The 20,497-nt window shown below is 36.2% G+C and overlaps 1 protein-coding gene across 1 annotated transcript in view; it reads left to right on the forward strand.

The window, feature by feature from the left end:
- The window catches only part of LOC106473334 (leucine-rich repeat, immunoglobulin-like domain and transmembrane domain-containing protein 2), a 20,454-nt gene extending 3,797 nt beyond the window's left edge, over nucleotides 1-16,657 (forward strand). Inside the window, exons 2-4 of the mRNA XM_022401785.1 lie at nucleotides 9,936-10,829; nucleotides 11,158-11,320; nucleotides 13,669-16,657. Of these exons, the coding sequence (XP_022257493.1) occupies nucleotides 9,975-10,829; nucleotides 11,158-11,320; nucleotides 13,669-15,113 (2,463 nt within the window). The 5' untranslated portion in view covers nucleotides 9,936-9,974 and the 3' untranslated portion in view covers nucleotides 15,114-16,657. The remainder of the gene's footprint in view (nucleotides 1-9,935; nucleotides 10,830-11,157; nucleotides 11,321-13,668) is intronic.
- Nucleotides 16,658-20,497: the final 3,840 nt, after the last annotated feature.

The following is a 20,497-nucleotide window of genomic DNA, read 5'->3' on the forward strand; positions in this document are numbered from 1 at the left end:
CTAACACTTTTGTAAAATCCGCTGCACTTTCTCATGAAAGAAACCAATAAAGACGCTAATTACTAACACTTTGTAAAATTCGCTGCACTTTCTTATGAAAGAAACCAATAAAGACGCTAATTGCTAACACTTTTGTAAAATCCGCTGCACTTTCTCATGAAAGAAACCAATAAAGACGCTAATTACTAACACTTTGTAAAATCCGCTGCACCAATATCACAAAAGTTGCGGAAGAAACACGCTAATTACTAACACTTTTGTAAAATCCGCTGCACTTTCTCATGAAAGAAACCAATAAAGACGCTAATTACTAACACTTTGTAAAATCCGCTGCACTTTCTCATGAAAGAAACCAATAAAGACGCTAATTACTAATACTTTGTAAAATCCGCTGCACTTTCTCATGAAAGAAACCAATAAAGACGCTAATTACTAACACTTTGTAAAATCCGCTGCACCAATATCACAAAAGTTGTGGAAGAAAGACGCTAATTGCTAACACTTTTGTAAAATTCGCTGCACTTTCTCGTGAAAGAAACCAATATCCAGAAGGAAATTACTTTACAAATTCCATCTAAACCCTTTTTTTTTTATTATGAATACACATGTATTTTTCTTTCTTTTCTTTTTTTGGACCCGTCTGACGGGAAATAGCCAATGTTTGCCCGCAACTACTGACCTTATAATGTGGAGGTAGTCAATTCTATTTTAACGGAATATATTCATATGAAGTTGCCCCCAGTGGCACAGCGGTATGTCTGTGGACTTACAACGCTAGAATCCGGGTTTCGATACCGTGGTGGGCAGAGCACAGATAGCCCATTGTGTAGCTTTGTGCTTAATTACAAACAAACATATGAAGTTGCCCCCCAGTGGCACAGTGGTATATCTGTGGGCTTGTACTGCTAGAAACCGGGTTTCGATACCCGTGGTGGGCAGAGCACAGATAGCCCTTTGTGTAGCTTTGTGCTTTATAACAAACAAACAGTGGAGGAATCATGATTTTTACCGATATTAAGCTATAATTAGTCTAAAAGATCTCCAAAGCTTCCTTCTTACTTTCATAAGAGTTTCATTCAACACCACAGATTCTCAGTTGAAAATTAATTATTAATTTCAAGTAATAGCTTTATTTTTTAAATGTGATTGTCAAAAACTGACTTGTTTTTATATCGCTCAGTAGCATACTGCTTCTTACTGTTATGCTTTTTTCCTGACACAATGACAAGTTTATTTTAGCGCAAACCTACCCAATGACTATATACGCTCTGTGTGTGTATGTGTGTCTGTGTTTCCACGCGTTTATCTCGAAAACTAATTGATCGATGTACACGAAAATTTTACCCAAGATGGGAAGTCAGTATGGAACTGTCCTTCCCAAGTTTGGACCGGATCCATATTTGAATTCTGGGTCACTTTGAAGCATTTTGTTTTTAATAATGGGGAGATAGGGCATTTTCGTGGTTTTCAGTTAATAACTCTGTAAAGTGTGATCGGACATGTACCAAATTTCATGGGCACATTAAGGTTGAGACTTCTTATCACAAAAAAAAAATGATCCGGATCATTGATCATTCTGATACTGAGAATAATTTTCTGAGTTTTCGAAGATAAAATTTTATGTTATCCAATACAAACGCATGCAATCTTGAAAAGGAGCGTTGGGGGCGAGGGTATGTAATCTCTCTGATTGCTCTTGTTTGTTGTGTTTTGTTGTTTAACATAAAGCTACAGAATAAATTATATGAACTGTGCCCATCGCAAGTATCGAAACCAATTTTAGCGTTATAAGCCCGCAGACGGACCGTTAAGCCCCGGGAGCAAAGTATTAAGAACTGGCCTTAAATTGAGTGAAATCCCTCATTTCAAATCTAAAATTCATGAAAGGAGACCAAAGGTAATTTGTGGGCTCAAGTACAGCATTGACGGTAGGGTTGTTTAGATGTTTTTGTCTCAATTGTATGTTATTAGGGATGGTTCTGAAACTAGGGGACGCGCCCCCAAGTACCCTCGCGGAATTTGTCCTGGTGAGACGTGAGAAATCTCATGAAAATAAAAAAATAAAAACCACACGTCTCTAGCAAAAAGAAATTAGTATCTAAGATAAGATGTACAGTACTATGCGTATACGTGCATGTCTGTTTCAACCTGTGATATACCACAATTCTTAATATTTAGTGCTAGTTGCATTATTGGATTGGTTGTTATCGGTATACGTAACGTACGTGCCTTTGTGTGTAAAACGTTTGAGAACCATTGCCATTATTAATAAAATCATAGACTCACAAACAATTTGGTACATACATACTTTAAAAAGATGTGTTTGAAACGACGATGGCGCCTGTATTGCAGTTCTAGGTTTAATAGGATTTCAAAGTCGTTGCACGAGAAAGGTTTCACCATACTTATAAATGTTATGGGTTTCTAATGCACGTGTACGGACGTGCTCGTGGTTTTCTTCACGTAGCAGAGTTTCTTACAGCCGCTTAAGTGGCAGATTTCTCTCCTCGCGGTTAGTAAACCGTGTAGGTCAAAAATTCTATCGTGTTCTTTTTAGTAGGCATACTGCAACCGATAAAACATTTTACCAAACATCAAGCGCTGCTGGAACTGATAAATCATGACGTATTTTAATGCGTAGATTCAGCCAACTTGTCTCGCAGTCATTTGAAGTCTGTGTTGCTAACATCCCCCCCCCCCAGAAGTCTGTAAATCACTAAACTATGTGTTTGTAACAATAAAAACGCATTCAGGTGTTTCTTTTAGGTATACAGTAGAACACTATACAGCGTTTAAGTACCATGAGCAAAAATGATTATTATTAAACAAAGTTAGGCACCTCGACGCGACGATGCAAACCAAGGAGAATTTGTACATAATACGATCTGTTACCAAACCACCACGTATCCAGGATTCGTATTATATACGACACTATGATGTTCATAATAGAAAATTACAAAATGTAACGGTTTGGTAATTCGTAGATGGTTCTTCAGCCATGCTATTTTAATCATTCCTCGTAATTGTTAAGAAATGCACTATTGTGTTTTGTCCTCCCAGCAAACTTAGCACGTGATTGTGTCTTAAAATATGTATGCACTCACACATGAAGAGAGAGAGAGAAAAAAAAGGAAAGAAAGGCAGACAGAGTTATAAAGAGATAGACGATGTCTACAAATGAAACTGGAGTTAATAAAGCCAAATGTCCTAGACAAAATTAGTTCAAACTACAAAATGAATGCAGCTTTTTTATCCTAATTGGAACTAGAGCAAACTATGGTCACACTCTAGAAGTTTGCTAATCAGCCCCTTCTGGCAGGGAGTTCGCTCAGATTTGCGCGGGAAAAAATAATTTAAGTTTCTAGTTGCTTTTGCTACCGTTGTTGTTCAAAACCGGGCCTCTTTTTTATTATTATTTTTTTTTAACCAAGAAATCCTTGAAAATTTTCTTGAACTTTATCGTTATGGTTCCGGCTGGCAGACTCGCGTATTCATGTTATGTTTCCAGTAGCAGATCCTTTCGACTGCAAAAATAAAATAAATATTACAGCAAGAGAATTGGGAACATTACTTTATCATCACGTGACCATCAACATGCTCATCTTTACATCGTAAATAAATTCACGCTTAGTACTATAGCCTATTGGGATACGTGAAGGATGTGTATGTTTTAGAAAAAAAACAAGCTAATGGAATAAAGTTCATGCGAATACGATCCTTAGTTGTTGTATATTTTCCAGTAAAACGGATGTTCAATAGGCTTAACGCGTTTACACAATCTTCTGTTAGGTATTTACAAAGAATTTATTGTACAATAGGCTTAACGCGTTTACACAATCTTCTGTTTGGCACTTACAAAGAATTTATTGTCCAATAGGCTTAACGCGTTTACACAATCTTCTGTTAGGTATTTACAAACAATTTATTGTCCAATAGGCTTAACGCGTTTGCGCAATTTTCTGTTTGGCACTTACAAACAATTTACTCTTCTCAATTTTTATTAGCTTCCGTTTATAAATTCGTTTAATTAAATGTCTTACGTTGAGTCAGTTTATAAATGCAAATGCTTCCATTAAGTAAATTCAAACACATAAAAGTTTTATCTTAAGTAACTTCATCTTAACACGTTTATATTAAGTATGTGAAAATACATTTAACGCCCCTGTACTGATAAACTTAAATTAATTTCACCTTTTATCAAAAACGTTTTAAGCAATATAAAATATAGTGTAGTTATGGACTGCTTGTTATACCCAAGTTCTTGGGTCTGGTGAGTTGAACTCAAGTGAAAATTAATAACAATAATAATTAATAATTAATTGATGTCGATTATTCGTAATTATTTTTTCACATTACAAAAGTAGTACTCCAGACATATGCTGTTAATTAGGTAATCGAAATGTGTTATTATTATTATCCGATTTGTTAAATACGTGAATGAAAACATAATTACATCATCTAACATTGGCAGCAATTGCGAATACATGTAACTTAATAGTATTTAAACGACAACAAGTAATGATAACGGAGGCATAATCTTGAGTTTCAATTTTATTATATTGTTTCTGGTTTATATTAAGTTCATTATTGTTTTATAATGCTGTTTTTAATCGCCTATGAACACTTAATGTATTGTATAGAATTATATATATATGTGTGTGTGTGTGTGTGTGTGTTGTACAAAGCAGTTATGCTTTCTCAGCACGGGCACATCGGGGCAGATACTTATAGTGACCAACTAATCCATTAGACAAATTGATCAAACAGTCTACTGGTACGACAGAGACTCAAAGTACCAAAATAAACCTAAACTTATGTATTAGGATGAAGTTCGAAGCTTGGTTATTAAAAGAAAGGAAATACAGTAATCATTAGTAGACTCAGTTGTACAGTTTAAAAAAGGAATTAACGTATACATAAGGTCAACAAAATATTCAAACGGGTCTCTATCGACATAGAAATAGAAATGATCATCTATCATAAAATTGTCTAGGTACGACACAGTGGGATTCGGAGAGGGGGCTTGGTCCCCATTGGAAGGTGGCTGTAAGATAAGCATCAGAAAACATTATGTTTTACTGGCTTATTTTCATCACTCTGACTGAATTTTCATGAAACAACAATAAAAATGTAACTCATTAAAGCATTACCAGCGCAAATCCCTTTGTGTATGGCGAATAAATCTACTATAAACGCGGATTTTCTAACCAACCTTCCAAGCAGTATACAGATAATAGCTTTGGCTGTCATGGATGACTGGATTTTATATTTCCACTAATTTGAGAAAACGACAGTTGAAAAGAAAATGACTACGGTGAAAGTGTATAACTTAATGGTTACTTCTGCTGCATCTAATGTGGCTAAACTTATATAACCTCATTGTACAGCGAACTGATACGTTACCAGTAAACTTTATTACCGCTCTCGTATTTAATTAACTATACTGAGTACCAGCTTGATTTTTTTTTATTTTCGGTCTAAGTACACTGCTTGCTTTGAACGGATATTGTTATTAAATTTTAAAAGCTACTGATTAATTAGATATATTATTATTATTACACTCTAGCATCTGTCCATTATTTTAGGGATACGTTTTATAAAGTTTGATTTACGACAAAGCACAGTAATTTAATTTTTAAAGTTAAATTGTAAGATATCTTTATTTCAGATTACACAACTACCATTCTACTATTAAGTGATAAAGGTCGTATATTACGATATTCATTTCAAATACAAATGAAGTAATTGTGGAGCATGCGTTAAAGCAATGAAGACCAATTAGAAACAAATATTAACAGCTGCTTTTACTTCAACTTGTTTCAAGCCATTCAATCGATATACTGTTATAATATTTTTGAGTCTTTTTCCCACCCATGATCAACAACATGTGAGCTGTTATCGGTGTGTCAACTTTGGTTTCAGCGCAATTTGGTGTCTCTCGAATATCCAGTAGATCAGGAGATTCCCAGGTTTGAGATGCGTTTCTTTTCGAATTACAACAGCTGAGTCACGAAGAAGGTTTAGTTTTTAGGTTTAGGTTTTTAGAATTTCGCGCAAAGCTACACGAGGGCTATCTGCGCTAGCCGTCCCTAATTTAGTAGTGTAAGACTAGAGGGAAGGCAACTAGTCATCACCACCCACCGCCAATTCTTGGGCTACTCTTTTGCCAACGAATAGTGGGATTGACCGTATCATTATAACGGCTGAAAGGGCGAGCATGTTTTTGGTGGGACGGGGATTCGAACCAGCGACCCTCAGATTGTGAGTCGAGCGCCCTAACCGCGAAGAAGGAGACAAGACACAAGGTCAAACGAACAGCAAACACTCTTACAATTTACAAAACAAGATAATGATACACTGGGAAAAGGGATCAATGAGTGGGACTCGTACTTGTTTTGTTTGTTCGAGAGGAGAGCGACATTGGGGCTACCTGCTGCGTTCCCTACAGGAATCGAACGTCGGATTTTAGTGTTGTAAGTCCGTAGACTTACCGCTCTCCCACTAGGGGGACAGGGGGCTGATACGAGTGAATGAGCTCTAATCAGTTCAATATGTTCCCCCTGTAGGTTAATTAAGTCCTTAACTAAGAGTAAGAGTAAAATTCTAAATTACGATAAATGCTAAGTAAAAAATAAAACTATACAGAATGCATTACGCCCAATGCAAGTTAAAGCAGACACATTAATTCACAACGTTCAAAACACGCTATTCACTTCGTAAAGTTAAAGTTAGAATAAAATATTGCAAAATCTATTCACTTCAGTTCCTTCACTAAAAGTCAGTTAACGTTACAAGCAAATGAAACTAAGTTCTTTTATGCCAAACTTGTAACTCTGCTCAAATGAAAACAATTAAAACTCGTTAAGCCTCTAAAACAGGAGGGAATACTCAATAGCAGCGGCCCTTGAAACTCTTTTAGTCAGTATTAGAGTAAATTAATCTATGAAACATCTTTTTCCTTTTTATTAGCTATATTTTTGTGCGCCAGCAACACTAGGGTGGGGCGCGCGTATACCCGATTCAATTTTATTACTCATCAGGACCTCTACTAGCCTACCCTCAAATTGAAACTATTTTAGACAGGACTAGAGTAAATTAATTCATGAGACTTTGGGCGTGGGTAAATATATCAATTGAAATAGTTTGACCTTCTGAGCTCAAAACTATAATTAGATCTCAAATCGGTCAAGAGGTGACTGAGCTGTGAGCTAAAAGTTTGTACTTGAAAAAATCTCGGAGCTATTCTATACTCCGCTATGACGCAGCTAATGAACGTGAAAATATAGTAATGGAAAACGTGTAGAAACCAACTTACAGAATACAGTTCACGGAACATGAAAAAACAAAACTACGTAAGATCTACTCACATATTCTAAACACAAAATTTCTACATACAATCTCCTCTTCCAAGCCTTAGATATTCTAATAAACTCTCACGTTTTTAACATAAGTTTGTTTGTTTGTAGTTAGGCATAAGGATGCACAATGGGCTATCTGTTCTGTATCGAAACTCGGTTTCTAGCGTTAAAAGTCCGCAGACTTAACGCTGTGCCATTGGGGGCTTCTAGTATAAGAAAACAGCTATTGGTTCTTGCGAGATCAGTTAGCCAAGAGGCAGCACCAACCACGAGCGAGTTCACTCACACCTATTATGTGGTTCGTCGACAATATAACTCCATGTGCTAATTAAATAGACACTGTTATTCCTGTAAGAGGATCAGATCAGTAGGTTTTGGCCTTCACCTAACTCCACTTGCCACTGAGAGAAAGTTGAGCGCCTCACTGCGTCGGATAGGTTAGCTATGAAAAACAAAATGATTTACAAATTTTACTTTTTAACTAATATAATGTAAAATATGTAGTACATATACGTACTACAGCAAATTCTTATTGATGTTAATATAAAGTTATTTGCAAGTGTATGTCATATGGTTATTATTTTAATTTAAAGTATAATGTGAAGCTACTTCACTGATAGATAATATAAATATTGATAGATTGGTCTTTATTTTTATTATTGGCATTGTCTACTGTTATAGAGTTAATGGAACTAAGTAAGTCTTGATTATTTGTTGTCTGTTTAGAATTTGCGCGCAAAACTACATAGGAAATATCTGGGCATAGTCATCCCTAAATTTGAACTAATAGACAACTGACAAAATAGCGGGATTTGCCCTTCACGTTTGCCCCCCCCCCCTCTCCCCAGTGGCACAGCGATATTTCTGCTGTCTTATACGGCTAAAAACCGGGTTTTGATAGCCGTGGTGGGCAGAGAGCAGATAGCCCTTTGTGTAGCTTTGTGCTTAATAACTAACAACAACAATAACCGGCACGTTTATAACGCATCCACAGCCTTAAAGTACAGAGCAGGTTTCTGTAGTAACAGGCCATGAACCCTTGGATTCATATTGCTATCACGTTAACGAATAGGCCACTCCCAGTCCTATTGACTATTGTAAATATTTTACTACATTGTTTCATTCCAAGGAAAACGATAATGGTAAAAAAAATCATAAATAATGATTGGAGCGAACAAGGAAACGCACAGTTTTATGTGTTTCACCTTTACAAGAAAATGGAAGAAAACACGACTTAACCTTTTACTCTAATTATATTTTAAAACATGGTGTTTAAAATTTCGAAATATTGAAAAAGAAAGAAATCAAATAGATAATTAATGTTTAAAAATGAAACTCCTAAATTTCAAAACCTCGTGCATTTTTTTTTCAATGGTTTTATTAAGGACTGTCGCTTAAAACATACAATTGAAAAATCTGTTGAAAGTTTCGTTGTGTCAGGTTACGCTTGTTGCAATTTCCTATCCATTCGCCGATTTCCACCCAGTGCTAATATGAAGAGTTTCTTCTCGCAATAACTTGTTTCAAAACTCAGGCTGGTAAACAAGACTACAGCATATACTTGCAAAACTTTAAGACTTTTTAACTGGTAATGCTTCGTAAGGTAGATATAGATTGAAATATGGAGCCTTATATTCAAGAACTTGGTGGAATATCATCAGAAGTTGGTGGTGTTGACTGGGGGTCCTGAAATATGGAGCCTTATATTCAAGAACTTTGTGGAATATCATGGACCCCCAGTCAACACCACCAACTTCTGATGATATTCCACAAAGTTCTTGAATATAAGGCTCCATATTTCAGGACCCCCAATCAACACCACCAACTTCTGATGATATTCCACCAAGTTCTTGAATATAAGGCTCCATATTTCACGAACCCCAGTCAACACCGCCAACTTCTAACTTTTGGAATACTCTTTATCAATGATTAATAGGATTAGCCGTAACATTATAACGCCCCCCACGGCTAAAAAGGGTGAGCATGTTTGATGACGGGATTCGATCCGGTGACCCGCAGATTTTGATTTGATTACCCTAATCAACAACTCATGTCAGGCTGAACAAATTTTCAATTTCACATTTATCTCTATTCGTGACATTTAAATGTCTAACTTAAAATTTCATCAAAGATAAAATGCACATGTTACACACAATCCCAGTCTCTCAGTGTGTTACTCAGGACTTTTTAAGAAAACCAACGCATGTGATGTTAATCCTTGACCCTTATTATGTGATTATAAGCAGAAAATGAAGAAATATTAGACTGAATGCACATAGATATAATAGCGAAATTAGAGTATTCCTTCTTGAAACTTTATCCAAAATATCTGTCCTTTACAAATACGGTTCTGACATCACATTCAACAACGGCTACAAATACGGTTCTAATCACCATGTTCAACAATGACTACAAATACGGTTCTAATCACCACGTTCAACAATGACTATAAATACGGTTCTAATCACGACGTTCGACAATGCCTATCAATACGCTGTTAAGTGGAATCACATACGTATGTACTGATATAGCACTAGTTTTCTTAAACATAATTAACTGCAGTTATTATAATTTCAGGTGTCATTGGTCAGTACCTACGAGAAAGAAGGGTTAACCATGAAGCTCCTTTGTCTTGGACTAGTGTTAAGTGTTGTTCTTCACATTGTTTGTGCACAATGCCCGTGGTCACGTGAGTTAGTGGACCTTCACGCCGATTGTATCTGCGCCTATAACAGTGTACAAAGGCTTTCTGTGCAATGTAGTCCAGTGAACTTCACTCGTTTAATGGCAGCCTTGCAACAAACAGTGCAGAACATCCCCATAGACCTACTCTACGTTAACAACGCCACAGTACCCTCTTTATCTGATGGCACGTTTCGTAATCTTGACATACAAAGTCTTCACTTAGCCTATTCAAAGATTACAAATATATCAAACAAAGCATTCGAAGGACTGGAGCGAAGTTTGACTAGTCTGAATCTCGAGGGAAATCGTTTAATCCAAGTGCCCGTGGACCAGATAGGAAGACTGACTTCTTTGAAACAACTAGATCTCTCCAACAATAGAATCTCTTTCGTCCCTGATGGTGCTTTCCAGAATCTTCAACTGGTCACCTTAAAGTTGACCGACAATGAGTTGAACGTCTCGAAAGAAGCCTTTCGCGGTCTCGAGGGAACCCTGAAAAACTTGAATCTTCGTGATAATGGTTTAGAAGTACTACCGACCGCAATAAAAAACCTTGAGGCGTTGGCTTTCCTTGATTTAGGGCAAAACAAAATTTCTCGTTTGGAGTCTGGATTCTTCGAAAAAATGTTCAGTTTGACAGCCATAAATCTGGAAAGAAACAGAGTTAGCAAGGTGGAGAGCGCAGCTTTCCACGGCGTAAATGTTTCCTTGAGTTCATTGTCTTTGCTGAGTAACCTGATTGAAGAATTTCCTTCCGATCTTCTATCTATCCTCACTGAACTCAGGGTCAGTAGTTAACTTTGTTAATGTATACTAATAGAAAGAATGCATGTATATATATATATATATATATATATATCCTTTAAAACAAATTCATATCTTGTAGGATAAGGTGATTTGACCAATGGTTTTGATAAACTTAATATAATCTGTTCTGACCAACCTAAAATTTAGTGAGATTCTAAGTTTTTCTAGATAAACTCTAAGATATAAGATATTGTACTTTAAATTTTAAATAAAAATCTGCTTTTTTCATACTCCTTTTTTACGTAAGGATTTAAATAACCGCAATAGTTTTCATACTGTACACAACTTTGTTGCATATTTTCTGCAGGTACTTGACCTGGGATTTAACAAAATTCAAGAGTTGCCTGTGGATGCCTTTAAGTACATTCCTTACCTCACTTTACTTGCTTTAGACGGTAATCCACTTGAGACAATTCCCCTGGCGGCGTTTAGACATCTTAATTCTACTCTAAGAGGATTGAGTATTGGAGGTAAAAAAAATCAACTATGTTTTAAATATTCTCTTTTGTGTGGTTGATCGCTAAGTTTTAGAGCTTATTTACTGGAATTCAACTTATAAATAACGAACACTGAGAAAACAACTTTTACGATTATTCTTAAACCGTCATGTTCAGGCCGCTTGCCAACTTGGAAATTTTTTATCATCCTATTACCTGATATTGTAAACCAGCACTGCCGAAGAACACTCAATATGAGAAAATCCTGGATCCGCCCTTCATCAGTGTGGCCAACACTGCAAAATCTATATAATCCTCCTGCATAATTCTCATCGAGGTAAACGTTGCACACAACAGTGGAAAAATAATCTACAAATTATTTTATAAAAAATTTTTTTCATTTTCAATACGACGTATAACCACGTTAAAGTAAAATATGATATGATGCAATTTTATGGTCCCAATTGAAAATATTTGATTTGACACTACGTGTCCTACTCCATTAAAATTAATGAGCTCATTTAAAATATCGTTGAGATAGAAAACTATTTAAATATTTAGAAGAAACAATCTGACTCTTCTTGTCACTTATTTACTGCAATTTAAATTATTTTATAAATAAGAGGCCCGGCATACCCAGGTGATTAGGGCGCTTGACTCGCAATCTGAGGGTAGCGGGTTCGAATCCCCGTCCCACCAAACATGCTCGCCCGTTCAGCTGTGGGGGCGTTATAATGTGACGGTCAATCCCACTATTCGTTGGTAAAAGAGTAGACCAAGAGTTGGCGGTGGGTGGTGATGACTAGCTGCCTTCCCTCTAGTCTTTCGCTGTAAAATTAAGGACGGCTAGCGCAGATAGTTCTCGTGTAGCTTTGCGCGAAATTAAAAAACAAACAAACATTTGGAATAAGATTGTCGGTAGTTTCTTCGGTTAGTTGTGAAACTTAATTTTTTTATTATCAAAAACAGTTTTTCCCATGATGAAAGAAGTAGTTTCTCCTGGTCGGAAGTTCTCTTTCTCTTAATCAAAAATTATATTTATTTTAATAAAACATTCTGTTTTCTTTATTACAAATTTACAAGGAGTCATCCAGACCAATTGTATAATTTCTTGTATCAAAGTAGAGTCCACGAGATCCGGGAAAATGGGAATGAAATATACAGATTCGTATGGTTTCATATGAGAAGTCTTTGTTGTGGCTTTTTCTATAAATTTAGTTTGTAGTGGTTTTCTCTTTCCCCAAATTAACGACTCTCACCGTTTTCGTCATCACTGTCCTCGTCTTCAGACAATTCTGTAAACATACGAGGTGTATATATGTGCTTGCTTCTCTTCGGCCGTTTGGAAATTTTAGTAGCACCAATGGAACTTCTTCTGTGGCCTCTTTTCGGGTCCTCTTGTGTTACAGCGGTAGATCTACGGAGTTGCAACGCTAAAATAATGGGTTCGATCCCACCCGGTGTGCACAACAAATAGCCCAATATGGCTTTGCTCTCAAAACAAACAAACCTCTATTCGGCTTACTTTCTCAACAACCAATATCCCATCATGATCCCATACTCGTCTGTTGCACTGGTAGCACATTGAGCATCTTGCTCCTTATACTTGGAAGTAAGCTTTGAATCTGATTCTTTTTCGAGTTATGTGCAATCTTGGAATAAAATCTGCTCACAAGTCCCGTTGATTAATGGCTTCATGAGAATCTCTATATGCTTTATATTACAATAACACCATGACATCAGGCAACGTTTAGACTAAAAAAAAAAAAATCCTCCATCTACAAAACATCATTGTACTTCCTCCAATTCCTTTCAATTTTGGGGTTGACGAATACCACCGGATGCCTCACACGACAGTGAATATTCCGTAAAACTTGTAAGAGCGTTGAAGAAAAAATGCCGGATGTGTGTGTCCCGTACTTGGTCTGGTCAACTCAGAAATTTCGTTTTTAAATTTCTCCTGATAAAACTTCTGTTTTGTGTTTCTGATTAAAAATACTGTTTCTATTCATAAAGTCCTATTCTTTTCTTCTTATAAGCTGTTAACTGTATTCTGAATTTCGGGAAGCAGTGATAGAACTTAATATAAATGAAATAATGAGATGATTTTAAAAATACAAGAAAATATTTGCTCGAAATAGTTAAACATGGTGTGGTTAAAGAACTAATTTTTGAGATGAAAGTATTAATAAAAAAATGTTTATATATATATATATTGAATTATAATTATTGTTGTTTTTGTCACGTAAATTAAATAATATTATATGGAACATATCGTAAGATATTTTATTAATTAATATTGGTTTTAATTTACTCTGATCTACAATTTCGTTTTCTGGAAATATGGTAACGCTATATTTTTGTTGTTGTTTTTAATTCAGGACTTTATCTGAAGTGTGACTGTCGAATTCGATGGGTTGCACAGTGGATTCAAAAGTATGACCTTCAAGTGACAAGTCGAGAAAGGAATCCTCAATTTTGTGGAGAGCCAGACTCCCTCAAGCGTCGGAAATTCACACAGATAAATCCAAATGAGTTTGTCTGTGACAGTGAAACACTAATTACTACTATTGTACTGCCCACAGGAACTAATACAATTCCATCTGAAGCCCCGACATTCACTTCACCTGTTGGTCAAAACAGTAACAAGGGCTCAAAAAAACTACCGGGTTTCTCTGTATCCCTCCAAGATGCAGATCGTTCTTCTACAGCAAAAAACGGCAGAATTGCTGAAATCGTTTCTCTATCGTTTGAGAAAACTTCTACTACACCTTCTACCTTTACTACAGCAGTTGGGATTACCAAGACATTGACTTCGTCATCACCAGATCTCGCACAAGGTGACATAGACATTTTGGATGCGTACAGAAAGGGATCTTCAGCCGTTATAGAATGGAAACCTAAACCTTCTAGCTCTTCTAGAGTTCGTGTTGTTCATAGATATTTCGGAGAGAAAGAGTTCCAGTACAGTCCCTTGTTAGAATATGGAAAGAAACGATATGTGGTTTCAGACCTTCTGGAAGACGCGTGTATAGTAATCTGCGTTACAACAATAGAGAGCGTTTCTAACTTAAGCGAAGACTTAATTCCTAGTAGTCAGTGTCGAGAGATAAAGAACAATCCATACAGAGCAGCCGAATTGGATAAAATTGTGATAGCAGCTGCTGCAGCTGTTAGTGGTGTCATTTTGGTGGCAGTAATAGTGTTCGCTTGTTGTTTCTGTAGGCGTAAGAAAGCTAAACCGGTGCTACCTCCTCCACCACCTGCCATCATACCAGCTGTTAAATCAGATCATGAGTGGGAGACGGTGTCGATGTATAGTGGTCGTAGTATCCCAAGAGCTCGAATATATAGCGTTGATCCCACTGTCCATATAAACGGATCGTACAACCACAATTTTGTAATGGACGACTCAAGATCTCACATGTCTCAATTTTCTCATATGCCAAATGTTTATCCTAAAGTTAGGCCTACTGCTGATGGCCAGTCTCATCATTCATACTCTCAATTCTCCAACAAGTACGGAAATGGCCATTCTCTTGGTCGCCCTGAGATTCGCAAATCTCAACAATCTCTTTCCCAGCTCTCTGGTCACCATTCTTACTTGGGGAGTCATCTCTCGGCTTCTCCCCCAAAAAAGAAAAAAACCCGAAGAGACTACCGCCAAGTTAATCGTCTCACATCTGCTAGTTCTGTCCATTCACTCACAGAATACGAGAGTGACGGAAATGGTCGGCCTGACAACCATGGAGTAGATCCGTATGTGGACAAAAACAACGTAATACCCACCCACACAAATCACAGGAAAGATTTTGGAGCTAGGTGAAACACTGGCGACGTGAAATAGTGGTATTGTGTTCATTCACACAATATGTAAACTTAAACTTTATCTGTAATACTTTGGAATTGTTTAACACGTGTTCCAGATGAGCATAAACTTGAGTCATAGGGTAGTTCAAATATAGGGGCCCTTAGTAGTTGTGAAACTAATATTTCAAGTTAGTGCAGTGCTACAAAAGAAAAGTATCTAACAAACACATGGGTAGTGGTGTTCAGCTGGTAGCTGTAGAAAGTCATTCTAGTTTTAAACAATGCAAAATTGCAAGGTCAACAATGAGAACTCGAGACAACCAATGAGGCGAATCAAGCAAGCTCGGCGATGTTTTCTTGCTTCGAGGTAACCCTCTTTCAACCTTGATGTTTACTACACCAACATGCAAGCGCTTTAGGGACCACCCAAGAAGTACAGATATACAATCACTTTCAGTTTTAGTCATTTCTCACATGACCTTATGCCTCTTTCTTGACTTTTTTACACAATTGTTGCCTAGTTTTTCACTGTTTACAGACAGATACGGGAGCGACATTATACCATTATTACATAAAGTAAAGCTTTAACGTTTTTATCGAGATTAGGAAGATGATCGATATCTCTAATTCTGCAAAACGCAGCATAGTTGAAGACTAAAACATTAAGGTCCAGTGTATTTAACCCTTTTTTGCACGTTGTAACGTGCAGGTAACAAATCTTTGTTGCTTAATACATATACTTCAATTCTGTAGTTGAATGCTCTAATTTCCAGATAACAGTCTAAATAAACTATGGAATTATTTATGTTGGTTTCTCAATTGAACAATATTACATCTAGGTAACGTACCCATTTATAACTTATCAAAATATATTTTACTAAAACATTTTATGTGCAATATAGATCTATTTATGTAAGAAATTGAAAGAAAACATTTTTTCCACCATGTTGTTTAGGTCAGATATCTCTAGGGTTCAGGTATAGTCTAATCAGAGAAGGAGCGACCAGTTAGCAGCACCTATTGTACGGCAACACTTAAACAAATAGCAATATTGATTGTCACACTCAGGAAACCCCACAACTGAGATTGCTGGGCCTGCTCAGTGGCACTTCACATCTGAAATCTGGGACTTGAATTGGACGTTATGAGACGCATGGGCTGAAAGGCCAGGTACGATATCTCTAGAGTTCAGGTATAACCGTCCTAAATGTTTAACTTTGACCAGAGGGAAAGACCTCAGTAATCGTACTACGAACTTTGGACCTTTCAATCTGCAGTAGGCAGGCTAACCACTAGGCCACGCCCGTCACATGCCTAAACGCAAGGCAAATTTTTGTCAAAATTACCTATAAGTTTGTGAAAAAATTATAATTTTTTTACCCGCAATAACTGTAAAAATATAGTAAACGTTACTCTAAAATCTAGTAAATTGGCGTATTTCAACACAATTATTTTATATATGGAAATAATCATACTCTGTTTTTTATGCATAGTTACAATTTTCTAGCTATTGGTTGGAATTAATCTAAAAGCAATTAAACGTTATTTGAACAGGGAATGATTAAATTGCGAGTATTATATCAGGAAATGCTTCCTGTGAACTAGAATAACTAGATAAGGTTGCTGTATTGTTATTTATTATTGTGTAAATAATTATTTCTCGGCTTGAAGATTAGGACATATATGAAGATTTAATATTTCACGATGAAAAATGTTTTGTATCAATAATATTCTTGTGAAAATTTCTTGGAAAGGATTATTTCTGTTGTTACGTGTAACTTAATGGGTTTGAGGTTTATTTGTTGGTCTTCAAACATTAAAAATGTTAAATAACTGATGTCATATTAGTTCTTGTATTGTTTTATTTAACTGGTGGATTTATCATGTTTATTTAATGTTCTTTTTTGTCTAAATTATACGATTTTCTATGACTTTTCATTTGCTCAATTTAAGATCGAAACATTACAAATAAAAGCCCTCCAAACCTAGATGGCAGCATTGAGATTTATGTCAGTTTTATTCATTGATTTAATTAGCGAGTTTTTTTATATTCAGCTAATTTAAGAATACTCAGTTCAGTTGATGCAATTTTAATAAAGTTCTTTAAACAATTATTTAATTGTGAATTAGAGCAATCTAAAATATTTTTCGAGTAAACCTGAGGGAAAACACATTTCTTTTCGATGACATTCCTAAATCTACAGGTCTAGAAGTTTGTCGAATATCGCTCAAAGATAGGCTCAAAATCTACGAGTCGCGGGATCGAAACCCGTCGTTGAAAATACTCGCCTTTCCAGCCATGGGAGCGTTATAGTGTAATGCTCAACCCCACTATTCATTGGTAAAGAGTATCCCAAGAGTTGGTGGCAAGAGGTGCTAACCAGCTGTCTTCCTTCTAGTCTATCACTTCAAAATTAGGGATGGCTAGCGAAATTCGACAAAAACAAACGCGCAAAGCTCTACTAGTCATCCCTAATTTTAAAATGACAGAGAAGAGGGAAAATGGTTAGTCAATACCACCAACAGTTGAGCTGCTCTTCCCAGACCGCCACACTGTTAACACTCCCACAGCCTCAAATTGCTGTGCACTGTTTTTATTTTTTAGCAGCAAAATGTTGCGAACTACGGAACCCAGATTCACAGTCCAACATAATAACCACTAGGTAGCGCTCGGTCCTGGACATAAATGTACTTGATCACTCCATAATACTATGTTCATTTTTTTCCCTTACATTTACAGTTTAACCCAAAATAATATCTTCTTAGTAGCTAATATTATATAAGCATGCTGTGAAAATAAAAATAAAATACAGACGACATATCTTTCATACACAATAAAATGTTTAAAATTGAAACATGCTCAATTTAAAGTGCAAACCCCCCAGTAAAATTGAGGGGCACATGGAAGAGGGCTCATTATTCAGCTTTGCATTTGAAACAAACAAAAATAATTTCAAAGTATTTTATTAAAACCATAAAAACAAAATAACTAAAAAATGTAAGGGTATAGCTGTACTGGATACGATAGAAGGCCTTCCACTGTAATTCAGAGCAAATTAATTTCTTTTATTGATTCCGGGCACTTTAACAACGTAAAACTTTTTGTGTCGTCTTTCTGATATTTTGATTTTGAAATGAACAAAGATGTATTCAGAAGCTTCCACGTTTTTGTAGCTTGGAAATAAGCGGAGAAATAAAATATGTGCATATTGTGAAATGTTAAACCTTATTTCCTGTTCTATATATCTTTTATCATCAGTATACATTTAAAAAATAAAATTCAAACATTGGATCTAAATCTGAAGCATACTTATTAAGCTGGTTACTTAATATTGATGCTCCCCAGTTGCACAGCGGCATGTCTGTGGACTTACAACGCTAGAAACTGGGTTTCGATACCCGCGGTGGGCAGAGCACAGATAACCCATTGCGTAGCTTTGAGATTAATTACAAACAAAAACAAACTTAATATTGTTAAAGATGAAACCAGTCTTCTAGATAAAAACGTTTTACTCAATATTCGATCAAAACAGATATTTAAATCTATTTACTTTTTATATCTAAATTTTGATAATTTTCATTAGAGACAGAAACCCAAACAATCGATTACATTTGCTCAGTATAAATTTTCATTTGCTTAATTTAAGATCGAAACATTAAAAACAAAAGCTCTCAAGTTATTTTAACACAAACTTAGGTAGGAAGTGACCGAAAATAATTCCAGTGTACAGATATTTTAGTTTCTTTGGAGTGGGTGTAGCCTAGTGGTTAGTGTGTCTGGACTGTAAATCCGAGGATTCTTGGTTAGCGTCCCATTGCTGTAAAAACACGTAAACACGTTCCGTATTTTGGGGTCTTGAGCGCGCTATGAATGACCCACTAATCAGGTGAGAAAAGTTGGCGGTGGGTGCTGTTGCCAATATGCGTTCTCTCTGGTCCATCAGTTCAAGATTAGAAACGGTTTGGTTTGAATTTCGCGCAAAGCTACACGAGAGCTACCTGCGCTAGCCGTTTCTAATCTAGCAGTGAAAGACTAGAGGGAAGGCAGCTAATCATCACCACCCACCGCCAACTTTTGGGCTAATCTTTTACCAACGAATAGTGGGATTGACCGTAACATTATAACGCCTTCATGGATGAAAAGGCGAGCATATTTCGCGGGACGGGGAGTCGAGATCGCGACCCTCAGATTGCGAGTCGAGCGCCCTAATCACGCCAGGCCCATTAGAAAAGCCAGTGCGTAGACAGCTCATATGTAGTTTTGCGGGAAAATTCCAAAACAAATATCATATTTGTTTCTTCTATATTTACACTTATTCTGGAACTGCGCTAACACAAGATGATAATGGTATTTGCGTAGATTTTCATTGAGAATTCAACACGTTTTCGTTTTTAATGTTGTGTGACTTCTCCTGTTGAAGGTTTTGTTGTGTTATGATCTTATGTAGACAATTTTTATCGCATACGTCTTTTCGAGATATTTGCTGATTATGTTTTACCCCTTATTTTTATTTCTTTTTTTACAGCTGAAATTAAAACTTCAATCTTTATAAAGCTGTGCTTGTAATATGAAAAATACGTAGGTATTTTAATATTTTTCTCCTTCTCCTTTTGTTTTTCATTTTCATTGTTTATTAGCTCCTGTACACGTAAACTTAATCGTCAGATTCCACACTGTTAACGTTTTTCTGAACCAAGACTTTCATACCCTGAACGGGAAATTCAGTACTAAACTATAGAATTAATGTTATCTAAAACATTTTAAATATACATATATTTAAAGATTTGGAAAAGTTTGGAGTAACTTCAGAAATTTAATAATGAAGAACGTTGGCAAAACACAAAATATTTTATTTACAAGATTCGAACGTTTCGAAATACACTTATTTCATCTTCGGCGAAATCTCAAAATAGTGTTAGAAAGATATTTTATTAACTAAAACAACAGTATCATTAATCACTAGTTAACTTTGTTATTAAGTAAAGTGGTAAACGGAAGAATGAAAAATACTTTCATTACCCCCCCCCCCCACACACACACACACAAAATCGTACATCACGTATAATAGCTAAACGAACCGCCTAAACGTCATGTTAGTGTAGCATAATGTGTAAATATATAAAGTTTACTATACCTCTAATCCCTTATAGTGATGACACACATTCGACATGTAATACTGTTTGAATACAAGAAAGGAAACAACGCCTCTATAGTCACAAAGAAGTTCATGGAAAAGCTTTGAACGTTCGTAAGTGTCAACGATGGTTCAGCAAATTTCGTTCAGATGACTTTAGCCTTGGAAACTGTGATAGCAGGGGCCAACGTGTTGGAATTGATATTGATGCTCTGAGGACGCTTGTTGAGTCTAGCCCAAAACAACTCACTCGTGAAATGGCCCT

The sequence above is a fragment of the Limulus polyphemus genome, unplaced genomic scaffold, assembly GCF_000517525.1.
Source record: "Limulus polyphemus unplaced genomic scaffold, Limulus_polyphemus-2.1.2 Scaffold6086, whole genome shotgun sequence".
Taxonomy (NCBI): domain Eukaryota; kingdom Metazoa; phylum Arthropoda; class Merostomata; order Xiphosura; family Limulidae; genus Limulus; species Limulus polyphemus.